The sequence below is a fragment of the Calidris pugnax genome, unplaced genomic scaffold, assembly GCF_001431845.1.
Source record: "Calidris pugnax isolate Ruff unplaced genomic scaffold, ASM143184v1 scaffold244, whole genome shotgun sequence".
Lineage (NCBI taxonomy): Eukaryota > Metazoa > Chordata > Aves > Charadriiformes > Scolopacidae > Calidris > Calidris pugnax.
In genome coordinates this window covers 2176759-2188218 of record NW_015091141.1, presented here as the reverse complement: position 1 = coordinate 2188218, position 11460 = coordinate 2176759, and the positions used below count along the sequence as shown (strand labels likewise).

Below are 11460 nucleotides of genomic sequence, written 5' to 3'. Positions count from 1 at the left end.
CCCCGCGCCCACCGGAAGCGGCGGCGGGACCGCCCTGCCCGCCCGCCTTCCCCCCAGCTCCGCCGCCACGCAGTGCGCAGGCGCCGTGCGCGGCCCCGCCCCGCGGGGGACTACATCTCCCGGCGTGCACCGCGGGGAGCGGGGCGTGGGGAGGGTAACGGCGGCCGGAGAGGGTTATACCGTGCGGAACGCGGCCGTGGAGGGGAACGGGGCTGCTCCCGGTGTCAGCTCCCGGTGCCCGCTACCAGCGCCCGCTGTCACCTCCCAGTGGCACCTCCCAGTGCCCACCATCAACTCCCAGTGCCCACCATCAACTCACTCCCAGTGCTCCACACGACCTCCCAGTGCTCCACACCACCTCCCAGTGCCCACCATCAACTCCCAGTGCTCCACACCACCTCCCAGTGCCCACCATCAACTCCCAGTGCCCACCATCAACTCACTCCCAGTGCTCCACACCACCTCCCAGTGCTCCACACCACCTCCCAGTGCCCACCATCAACTCCCAGTGCTCCGTACCACCTCCCAGTGCCCACCATCAACTCCCTCCCAGTGCTCCATACCGGCTGTCACCACCCAGCTCCCGGTGTCCGTCCCCTCCCAGCGCCCACCGTCACCTCTCGGTGTCATCGCCCGGCGGTGTCATGTCTCGGTGCTCGGTACCAACCCCCAGCGCCCGGTGTCCCCTCCCAGTGGCCGGTACCGGCCCCCAAACCCCAGTGTCCCCTCCCAGCCCCGCCCCCTCTTCCCCCGGTGCCGCCCGTTCCCGGAGGGCGGAGCGGGGGCCGCCGATCGGCACCGGCAGTCGGGATGGTCGTCATGTGGCTGTACGGGCTGATCTTCCTCCTCCTCCCGGTCCTGCTCCTGCTCCTGCTGCTCCGGCAGCTGCGGGGGACGGGGAGCGACCCCAGCCCCTTCGCCACCGACACCCGCCGCCCCCCGGCCCCACTGGTCACCGACAAGGCTGCCCGCAGGACGGTCGTCAAGACAGGTACGGGTCTCTGCTCCCCACGGTGGGACCCCCCTCCGCCTCTGCCCCTGCGCCCCACCGAGGGGACATCGCCCCCCGGGTTGTGTCAACCCCCCGAGGTGGCATCACCCAGCGAGGTGACACCCTCCCCTGGCGCAGCATCACCCGTGGGGCGGCATCACCCCCTGGGGCTGGGTGATCCCCCCAGAGTGGCATTTCCCCCCATGTGGCATTGCCCAGGGAGGTGGCATCACGCCCCAGGGTGGCATCTCCCCTTCGAAGAGCGTCTCTCCCCCTGGGGCAATAGGACCTCCCCAGTGTGTGGCATCTCCTCCAGGTGTGACACTGCCTGGTGAGGTGGCATAAGCCCCCAGGGCAGCATTAACTCCCCGGGGGGGGCATCACCCCCTGAGCCTGCATCTCCCACCCCCCACTTATGGCATCTCTCCCCCAGGGTGGCATCACCCCCTGGGGCTGTATGACCCCCCGGGGTGGCATCTCTCCCCCAGGGTGGCATCACCCCCTGGAGCTGTGTGACCCCCCCCTCCTCCAGAGTGTCATCACCCCCCAGGGTGGCATCACCTCCTGGCAAGGTTTTGGTGTCACCGGCGGGTACCAGGGGGTGCTCCGTCCTGCCGCTGAGGATGCCACCCCCTCCCACCCCCCGTCCCCCAGTTTTCTCGGCAGACAAGGTCCCCTCGGGGCTGGATGCCATCGTGGTGGGCAGCGGCATCGGGGGCCTGGGGGCTGCGGCGCTGCTGGCCAAGGCGGGCAAGCGGGTGCTGGTGCTGGAGCAGCATGGGAAGCTGGGGGGCTGCTGCCACACCTTCACCGAGAAGGGCTTCGAGTTCGACACCGGTACGACATCCCCCCCACACACACCCGTGTTTGGGGTCCCAAAATTCCTCCCTGGGATCACTGCGGGGAGGCTCAGCCACAGGGGGGAGGGTTGGGGGTGGGAGGGTGCCCGTGAGGTGGGAATCGCCCCCGAAACACCAGTGGGGGACCCAGCGCAGGCGTCCCCAGCTCCGTGTTGCACAAGCCCTTTTTCTGCATGATCTCACACACCCTCCCTCGCCTCAAATTCCTCCTGCCAAATGACAAGGCACTTCCTCAGAAAAACACCAAAACTCTGTAGAATTGCCCCTGACCCAGCGCAGGGCCAAGAAAATCTGCTGTATCCGGCTCGGCCCCTTTAGAATTCCCTGTCTGGGGATGTCACCTCGGGACAAGGCTCCCTGGGTGAACTCCTTCCAAGAAGACAAAGTCCAGCCCCATCCGCACCTTAAGCTGGACACGATTAATTATTGACAGTGACAGGGAAAGGCAAAATATCCATGTGCAACGAAATTCCTAAAAGCTGATTAAAAACCTGGCGGTGAGCACTGGGTTTGTCCCTTCGCCCCAGGAGGGGAGGTGGATATTTCCTGGCTTTTCCCTTTCCCCTGCACAGGGGGGTCCTGTGCATCACAGGTGTGTGCGATTGCGGGGGGGTGAAAAAAGTGAAAAAAACAACGAACAACTCCAAAATAAATGAAAAAAATGCCTCTTTGCAGGTATTCACTACGTGGGGCAGATGCAGGAGGGCTCCGTCACTCGCTTCATGGTGGACCAGCTGACGGAGGGGCAGCTGGAGTGGGCTCGGCTGCCGGCCGTCTTCGACGCGGTGGTTTTGGGGGAGCCCAGCAGCGGCAGGACCTACCGCCTCTATTCCGGGAAGGAGGAATATTTCCAAGGCTTGAAGGAACAGTTTCCCGGGGAGGAGGCCGCGATCGATGAGTTCAAGCGGCTGGTGAAGGTAGAGGGGGCTTCACCTTCTCCCCCCTCCCCAGGAGTATTTTGTTTTGGCTCCGGTCCCTTTCTGCTGGGAGGGAAAATTCCCTGCCCTGACACCCAGATCCTGGGCAAGTGCAGGGAATAATGGCCTTGCACAACCCGGCCCAAAAGCTGGGGGGAACGTGGCAAAAAAATCCCCCTTTTCTTCCTCAAAACCGTGCCATTGCACCCGGGGTTTTAACCCCCCTCTCCACAGATGGTCCCGGATGGGACCCACCCAAACCCCAACTTCCCCCTGCCGGGCACCTCCCAGTGCCCACCATCAACTCCCAGTGCCCACCATCAACTCACTCCCAGTGCTCCACACCACCTCCCAGTGCTCCACACCACCTCCCAGTGCCCACCATCAACTCCCAGTGCTCCGTACCACCTCCCAGTGCCCACCATCAACTCCCTCCCAGTGCTCCATACCGGCTGTCACCACCCAGCTCCCGGTGTCCGTCCCCTCCCAGCGCCCACCGTCACCTCTCGGTGTCATCGCCCGGCGGTGTCATGTCTCGGTGCTCGGTACCAACCCCCAGCGCCCGGTGTCCCCTCCCAGTGGCCGGTACCGGCCCCCAAACCCCAGTGTCCCCTCCCAGCCCCGCCCCCTCTTCCCCCGGTGCCGCCCGTTCCCGGAGGGCGGAGCGGGGGCCGCCGATCGGCACCGGCAGTCGGGATGGTCGTCATGTGGCTGTACGGGCTGATCTTCCTCCTCCTCCCGGTCCTGCTCCTGCTCCTGCTGCTCCGGCAGCTGCGGGGGACGGGGAGCGACCCCAGCCCCTTCGCCACCGACACCCGCCGCCCCCCGGCCCCACTGGTCACCGACAAGGCTGCCCGCAGGACGGTCGTCAAGACAGGTACGGGTCTCTGCTCCCCACGGTGGGACCCCCCTCCGCCTCTGCCCCTGCGCCCCACCGAGGGGACATCGCCCCCCGGGTTGTGTCAACCCCCCGAGGTGGCATCACCCAGCGAGGTGACACCCTCCCCTGGCGCAGCATCACCCGTGGGGCGGCATCACCCCCTGGGGCTGGGTGATCCCCCCAGAGTGGCATTTCCCCCCATGTGGCATTGCCCAGGGAGGTGGCATCACGCCCCAGGGTGGCATCTCCCCTTCGAAGAGCGTCTCTCCCCCTGGGGCAATAGGACCTCCCCAGTGTGTGGCATCTCCTCCAGGTGTGACACTGCCTGGTGAGGTGGCATAAGCCCCCAGGGCAGCATTAACTCCCCGGGGGGGGCATCACCCCCTGAGCCTGCATCTCCCACCCCCCACTTATGGCATCTCTCCCCCAGGGTGGCATCACCCCCTGGGGCTGTATGACCCCCCGGGGTGGCATCTCTCCCCCAGGGTGGCATCACCCCCTGGAGCTGTGTGACCCCCCCCTCCTCCAGAGTGTCATCACCCCCCAGGGTGGCATCACCTCCTGGCAAGGTTTTGGTGTCACCGGCGGGTACCAGGGGGTGCTCCGTCCTGCCGCTGAGGATGCCACCCCCTCCCACCCCCCGTCCCCCAGTTTTCTCGGCAGACAAGGTCCCCTCGGGGCTGGATGCCATCGTGGTGGGCAGCGGCATCGGGGGCCTGGGGGCTGCGGCGCTGCTGGCCAAGGCGGGCAAGCGGGTGCTGGTGCTGGAGCAGCATGGGAAGCTGGGGGGCTGCTGCCACACCTTCACCGAGAAGGGCTTCGAGTTCGACACCGGTACGACATCCCCCCCACACACACCCGTGTTTGGGGTCCCAAAATTCCTCCCTGGGATCACTGCGGGGAGGCTCAGCCACAGGGGGGAGGGTTGGGGGTGGGAGGGTGCCCGTGAGGTGGGAATCGCCCCCGAAACACCAGTGGGGGACCCAGCGCAGGCGTCCCCAGCTCCGTGTTGCACAAGCCCTTTTTCTGCATGATCTCACACACCCTCCCTCGCCTCAAATTCCTCCTGCCAAATGACAAGGCACTTCCTCAGAAAAACACCAAAACTCTGTAGAATTGCCCCTGACCCAGCGCAGGGCCAAGAAAATCTGCTGTATCCGGCTCGGCCCCTTTAGAATTCCCTGTCTGGGGATGTCACCTCGGGACAAGGCTCCCTGGGTGAACTCCTTCCAAGAAGACAAAGTCCAGCCCCATCCGCACCTTAAGCTGGACACGATTAATTATTGACAGTGACAGGGAAAGGCAAAATATCCATGTGCAACGAAATTCCTAAAAGCTGATTAAAAACCTGGCGGTGAGCACTGGGTTTGTCCCTTCGCCCCAGGAGGGGAGGTGGATATTTCCTGGCTTTTCCCTTTCCCCTGCACAGGGGGGTCCTGTGCATCACAGGTGTGTGCGATTGCGGGGGGGTGAAAAAAGTGAAAAAAACAACGAACAACTCCAAAATAAATGAAAAAAATGCCTCTTTGCAGGTATTCACTACGTGGGGCAGATGCAGGAGGGCTCCGTCACTCGCTTCATGGTGGACCAGCTGACGGAGGGGCAGCTGGAGTGGGCTCGGCTGCCGGCCGTCTTCGACGCGGTGGTTTTGGGGGAGCCCGGCAGCGGCAGGACCTACCGCCTCTATTCCGGGAAGGAGGAATATTTCCAAGGCTTGAAGGAACAGTTTCCCGGGGAGGAGGCCGCGATCGATGAGTTCAAGCGGCTGGTGAAGGTAGAGTGGGCTTCACCTTCTCCCCCCTCCCCAGGAATATTTTGTTTTGGCTCCGGTCCCTTTCTGCTGGGAGGGAAAATTCCCTGCCCTGACACCCAGATCCTGGGCAAGTGCAGGGAATAATGGCCTTGCACAACCCGGCCCAAAAGCTGGGGGGAACGTGGCAAAAAAATCCCCCTTTTCTTCCTCAAAACCGTGCCATTGCACCCGGGGTTTTAACCCCCCTCTCCACAGATGGTCCCGGATGGGACCCACCCAAACCCCAACTTCCCCCTGCCGGGTGCCGTGGGGTGACACTGCAGGGCCTCCCAGCCCGTGGGGTGATTGCAATTATTACAAATGGTGCTAAATCAACATTAATCATGCAAAGACCAGGGGCCCCTGCCTCAGGGGAGGTTTTTTGGCGGGGGGGGGGAGGAAGCGCTCACCTTGCCCACAGCTCCCCTGGGACGCGGAGCTGAAGAGCCCCTGCTAGCAGTGCCAGCCAAGCGATTCATTTCAATTCATTTAAATTCAAAATAAGGGGGAAAAAAAGCCACTTTGGAGCATCTCTCGAGCTCCCCCCCCGGGGTGGTGGATGCTCAGGGAGCGCGTTTCCCCCGCAGAGCGTGGGCAGAGGGACGGTGCTGGTGGGACTCCTGAAGATGCTGCCGCGGGCGCTGGTCGCCCTGCTCTGCCGCTCGGGGCTGCTGCCCCGGCTCAGCGCCTTCTGCCGCCTGGCCCCGCGCAGCCTGAAGGAGGTGGTGGAGGGTCTCACCGCCAACCCCGAGCTCCGGGCCGTCCTCAGCTACATCTTCCCCACCTACGGTAGGTGGTCAGGAGGTTCCAGAGGGGAAGTTGAACCCTTAGGAGCAAAAAAAAATACCCCACCCAAGTAAAGCCTTTTTTCTTCTTGCTTTCATGGCTGTCACGGTCTGGGAACAGGGGGGTGCTGTGCGTGTGGGTGCTCTGCCAGCATTCTTGTCCCCAAGCCAGCATCTAGTTGTCCCCATGTCCCCCGGTTGTCCCCATGTCCCCCAGTTGTCCCCATGTCCCCCGGTTGTCCCCTTGTCCCCCAGTTGTCCCCATGTCCCCCTTCATCTCTTTCCCTCCACCTACCTGGCCTCCTGCCTGTGGTGTGGCAGCATCACTCCTGCACCAGGGAACATCCCACCCCCTCCCACACACCCCCAGGGTTTGCTCCCAGCCCCCCATGACTTGCCCAGTGCAGACTGAGTTGCCAAAGAGCCCCAGGGCCACCCACGCCCAATGCCCTCCCTGCTCCTCCAGGTACCGATAACTCATCTCTCCTGCCTTAGAGCCCTACATCCAGGCGAGGACAGGGCCTTCTTCCTCCTAAAACCTTCAGGAAAAGCCACACACTCAACGTTTCAGCACAAACGGCCTGTTTTTCTTCAGGTGTGGTCCCCTCCAAGGCCAGCTTCTCCATGCACAGCATCTTGGTGAACCACTTCCTCCGCGGCGCCTGGTACCCCAAAGGAGGAGCCGGGGAAATCGCCTTCCACACCATTCCCGTTATCCGGAAAACCGGAGGCAACGTGTTGGGAAAGGCACCGGTGCAGAGGATCCTGCTGGACTCCCAGGGCAGAGCCTGCGGTGAGCGCCGGCGTGGGATGGGGGACGCGCAGCCGGGGCTGACCCCCCATCACCCCCCCAACTCCACCTTTCCCTTCCAGGCGTGAGCGTTAAGAAAGGCCAGGATTTGGTGAACATCTTTGCTCCCATCATCATTTCGGACGCCGGGATCTTCAACACCTACGAACGGCTCCTGCCGGCGGAGGCGCGGGCGCTGCCGGGTAAAACACGGGCTCCTTCGGGGCTGTGGCATTCCCCCCCCCACCCCGAGGCCACCTCAGAAAGTGGCTCCATTATAATTATTTCTTAGACAAATGTTCACGTTGCAGCACTCGGAACACCGTCCCCGGCTGTACATTGCTTTGCAGGGTTTTTAATTGAGCTTTTATCAAACCTTGCAGCTCAGTTTCCCTAAAATAACCACAGCGGAGCGCCCCAAAACTTTTGGAAGTTCGTGAATCGTCTGCTTAAAGCTGGATTTAGCGCTGCCACAAAATCATCTTGGTGCTCTGGAAAGAACGTGGTTGGGTGGAAGGGGATAGGGTTGGAGGGAAGGAGCATGGCCAGGGGGAAGCTTTTTGGGGGCTGGTATGGTCCTGGTCTACAGCCATCCGACACTGGCAGAGCAGGAGCATGTTGGGATCCAGGAAGGTCATTAAACTTGGCAAAAGCTCAATCCCTGGGTCCCCTAAACCATCCCTTGTAGGAAAGGGCCTCTGCAGGAGCTGCCAAACCACCCCCTGAGCACACATGGACCTTTTGAGATAAGCCAGTTTACCCATTAGCACGGGAGCAATGAAGGTCTAAGTGGGGTTGCTGCTAGGAGAAATCACTTCTCCACAGCTGAGGACCCCCAAAAATACTAATTTTCCCCTTCTTCCCTCCCTGTCGCAGAGATCCAGTCGCAGCTTGGCATGGCAACACACGGTGCAGGGGGTTTCACCGTCTTCGTAGGTCTTAACGGCTCAAGGGAAGAGCTGGGGCTGGAGCCCACCAACTACTTCATGTACACAGGAACTGACCTGGATGAAATGTAGGTTTGGCATCACCTTAGACATGCTCCGTTAAGCACAAGGAGGTGGATTCCTGAGGTGTGATTCAGAAAATGCTCTTGGCTCTCCTCGCCGCATGGGGATTCAGGCATAACAGGTATTCAGGGCAAGGTTTGAATCCAAACCCACCTCAAACCCTTGCATCTCTCTGCAGAACGAATCGCTACCTGGCTTCTTCCAGAGAAGAAGCTGCCAAGAACATCCCTCTCCTGTTTGTCACCTGCCCATCAGCCAAGGACCCCACCTGGGAAACCAGGCACCCAGGTAACGGCTGAGGCCCAACCACACACGCTTCAGAGTGGCTTGAAAACTCTTGCTGGGTTTTGGTTTGTTTGATGAGAGCAAACAAGGAGTTTCTCCTAAAATAGCCATGGTCAAAGCTGCTGAGCAGGTTGCTCATGGGAAGTGGTCTCCAAGATAACTGGAAGAAGGATAGGGGACCATAAAGACCTGGGGACATCCTGGGTTTGGTTTTGTGGCAGTGAAATGGTGGCATGAGTGTGGGCAGAGGGACAACTGCCTCAACTTCATCCTGCTGCAGGTAAATCCACGCTGGCCATCGTGACCTTCGCCAAATACGAGTGGTTTGAGGAGTGGAAGGACAAGCAGGTCAATAAGCGGGGAGATGATTATGAGGAGTTGAAGAAGACCTTTGTGGATGCCATCATGCAGACTGTCTTCAAGCTCTACCCTCGCATCGAGGACAGGGTGAGGAAACCTGGGGGTTCAGGGGTCCTCCAGCTCCTCTCCTGGGTCCTGTGTACCCAGTCCCATCCTGCAAATGTAAGAGCTGGGTACCAAAGTTGGCCAGAACCACCACCCAAGGGTCTGCAAGCAAACCTGTCCCTGCCTGTACCCCAAGAAAATAGCTTTCTGGAACACAAGGAGATACCCTGCAGCACTATGCCTAACCCATGCAGATCACATTGTCCCCTTGTCCCCCCCAGATCGAATACATCTCCGGGGGGACACCCCTCACCAACCAGCACTACATTGCCAGCCCCAAGGGGGAGATCTACGGCATTGACCACAACATCACCCGCATGAAAGCCGAAACCATTGCCACAGTGAGGGCGCAGACAGCTGTCCCCAACCTCTACCTGACAGGTACCATGGCCACACCGCGTTCTCAGATAAGACACCTCTGGGGAAGCGGGATATGGGGGGAAAAAGCCTTCATTCCTTCAATGAAATAAGGGGACAAGCCACTGCTTTGCCACACGGTGATGCAGGAGCTGCTGGAGCATGTCAAAATGGAGTGGCATGGTCCCAATGGGAGGAGGAGAGGGCTCCTGGATGTGGGTTCCCTGCCCCATGCTGATTTATTGTAGATGGGCAGGATGAGGCCCTTTCTCTGCTGGGAAGAAGGAAAGGCACAAGCAGGGAGAGGGTTTGTGGGTTCAGTCCCAAGGGATGGTGTAGGGGCAGCTGGAGGGTGGGGAAGGTGTTTGGGGATGATGATTTCTGGAAGAGCGTTGATGGTCTGCTCTGTGGGCTGCTCACGGGGACCGTGGTTGCTGCCATTGCCACCTCCCACTCTCTTCCAGGGCAGGATTTGTGCATAGGGGGCTTCATGGGAGCCCTGCAAGGAGCCCTAATCTGCGCCAGCGCCATCCTCAAGCGCAACCTCTACGTCGACATGGTGCAGCTGAAAAAGCGCACAGAGGCCACCAACTCTAAGAAGGGGGACTGATGCCTGCCATCCCACCGGCCAGGACCTCCCTTTAACCCCCAGCCCGCCAGATCACCCACACTGCCCTATTTTCAGCTCTCAATTGCCTATAGCACATCTTTCTGCAATGCAAAGTCAAAGGATTACAGCCCAGGAAGATGCCATTCCTGGTTTCCAGCCAGCTTGCCATAGACCTCGCCCACCAACAGCTCATCTCCTTTCACCACAGTGTCTGAGTAAAAGCCAGTGTTGATCCTTGGCCATCCTTTTGAGGACAAACGCCTTCTGGTGCCAGGAAGAGGAGCTCCAAGAGCTGCCATGTGCAATGATGGCCAGCAGAGAAGTCAAGTCAACCCCAAAAACCACGGTTACACCAGAATGCAAGACCCAACAGCTTCTACCAGCAACACCCAAGGGCTGCTTGATCCCTGCCAGTGTCCGAGAGCCATGTGGACCATCAGAAGAGCATCAACCTTCTCTTGCAGCCCCCAGACCCGCTGGGTCAAGGGTGATGCTCTCCCCCACTGAGATGGCAGCTTGGGTGCTTAGTTGGGCTCCTAGAGCTTCATGGGGCTCCTGAAGCTCCACATGGGACTCTGCAGCCCTGCTGGTTGTGGAGGTGGCACCTCCCAGAGATGGGGCCGTGCACGGGCTTGTCCAGGCAGCGTTGGGCAGGTTCAGTAAACCCCTGCCAGCTGCTGGATGGGCACCAGCTGTGTTTAAGCGAGGGGAAGTCACGCGAAACTGAGCCCCGTTGCTGTGTTCTAACAAAGGTGCCCCGGAGAGGCTCATGGACGCGGCCCAGTGGGAAGGAGCTGGCTCCCAGTCAACGGGACAGTGGAGCAAGCAGGTCCTCACATCACACCAAGGCTGGGTGTGAAGAGCGGATTAACTTAAGCCAGGCTATTTAAGAGCAGGCAGATTAATTTAAGACGAGCTATTTAAGAGCAAAGGTGCTTTGCCAGCTGCACAGTGCTTCCGAAGTCCTGCCTTGCTGTGGTGGAGCAGCAGGGCTGGTGTGCTCTGCAGCGACGCAGCCCCTCAACCCCGCCACGCTGCCTCTATTTCGGTGCTGTTCTACACCCCTCCCTCCCCCCCCGCTGTGTCTCATCGCCTGGAGACACACGATGGTGCAAACACCCACTCCTTTGAGCAACAGAACAAGTCTGGCCTTTCTGTCTGCCGGGAAGAGCTTGGGAACCTGATCAAAGTCCTCTCCAAAGGGGAAGGGAAGCATGTGAGAGCAGAAATAAATGAAACACTAACAACCATCTCGTGATTGGCGCCTGGTGATGTGGGACAAGCAGGGCTGCTGCTTTTTGATGGGTTTGGGGAGGGAAGGGGAGAGGGGGTGCAGTGGAGACCCCCTCCTTGCTAGCGCCTCACTGAGGGCTCATCCTGCTCCAGCACCAGTTGCTTTTGGGGAGGAATAATTGCAGAAGTGGGTACCCCGTATGCACCAGTTACACACCGATGCATAACTGGGTACCCCAAGGCCAGCAGGGAGCAGGCAGGGTCGGGCAATGAGCAGCACTGGCCAGGAAAGCCCTGCAAGGATCCCACGGGGGAAGCTGGAAGGGGCAGTTTCCCTGCGGGCAGCGATGGGAAGCTCCTGCTACCTGGCTTTGGGGTGACACCAAGATGGGGAGAGGGTGAGAAGGGCAGTGGGGGATGGCCCGGCTGCTCCTGGTGCTTCCAGCCACGCAGGTGTCTCCATCCCCCCGCCCCCTCCAAACCCT

The 11460-nt window shown here is 60.6% G+C and overlaps 2 protein-coding genes across 5 annotated transcripts in view; one reads left to right on the top strand and one right to left on the bottom strand.

Moving 5' to 3' along the window:
- The window catches only part of ELMOD3 (ELMO/CED-12 domain containing 3), an 8004-nt gene extending 7443 nt beyond the window's left edge, over positions 1–561 (bottom strand). Inside the window, exon 1 of the mRNA XM_014958692.1 lies at positions 520–561. Within this exon, the coding sequence (XP_014814178.1) occupies positions 520–561 (42 nt within the window). The remainder of the gene's footprint in view (positions 1–519) is intronic.
- Positions 562–774: 213 nt separating this feature from the next.
- RETSAT (retinol saturase (all-trans-retinol 13,14-reductase)) lies at positions 775–10982 on the top strand. Of its 4 annotated transcripts, none has more exons than XM_014958709.1 (11): positions 775–991; positions 1646–1828; positions 2527–2768; positions 6028–6229; positions 6821–7018; positions 7099–7218; positions 7892–8030; positions 8204–8313; positions 8591–8757; positions 8997–9156; positions 9597–10982. In XM_014958709.1, exons 1-11 carry the CDS (start codon positions 811–813, stop codon positions 9740–9742), a joined length of 1848 nt encoding a protein of 615 aa, XP_014814195.1. In that variant the 5' UTR covers positions 775–810; the 3' UTR covers positions 9743–10982. The 4 variants fall into 4 exon arrangements, with proteins under 4 accessions (XP_014814195.1, XP_014814197.1, XP_014814196.1 ...); XM_014958710.1 differs by lacking the exons at positions 775–991; positions 1646–1828; positions 2527–2768 and adding exons at positions 3429–3645; positions 4300–4482; positions 5181–5422; XM_014958711.1 differs by lacking the exon at positions 1646–1828.
- The last annotated feature ends 478 nt before the right edge of the window (positions 10983–11460 follow it).

What these genes read in the sequence shown, in the direction of transcription:
- RETSAT (XM_014958709.1), top strand. Translation starts at nt 811, where the DNA reads ATGGTCGTCATGTGGCTGTACGGGCTGATCTTCCTCCTCCTCCCGGTC. An exon ending in CAGGACGGTCGTCAAGACAG is followed by an intron (nt 992 to 1,645) that starts GTACGGGTCTCT and finishes CCCGTCCCCCAG; the next exon opens with TTTTCTCGGCAGACAAGGTC. An exon ending in GGAGGCGCGGGCGCTGCCGG is followed by an intron (nt 7,219 to 7,891) that starts GTAAAACACGGG and finishes TCCCTGTCGCAG; the next exon opens with AGATCCAGTCGCAGCTTGGC.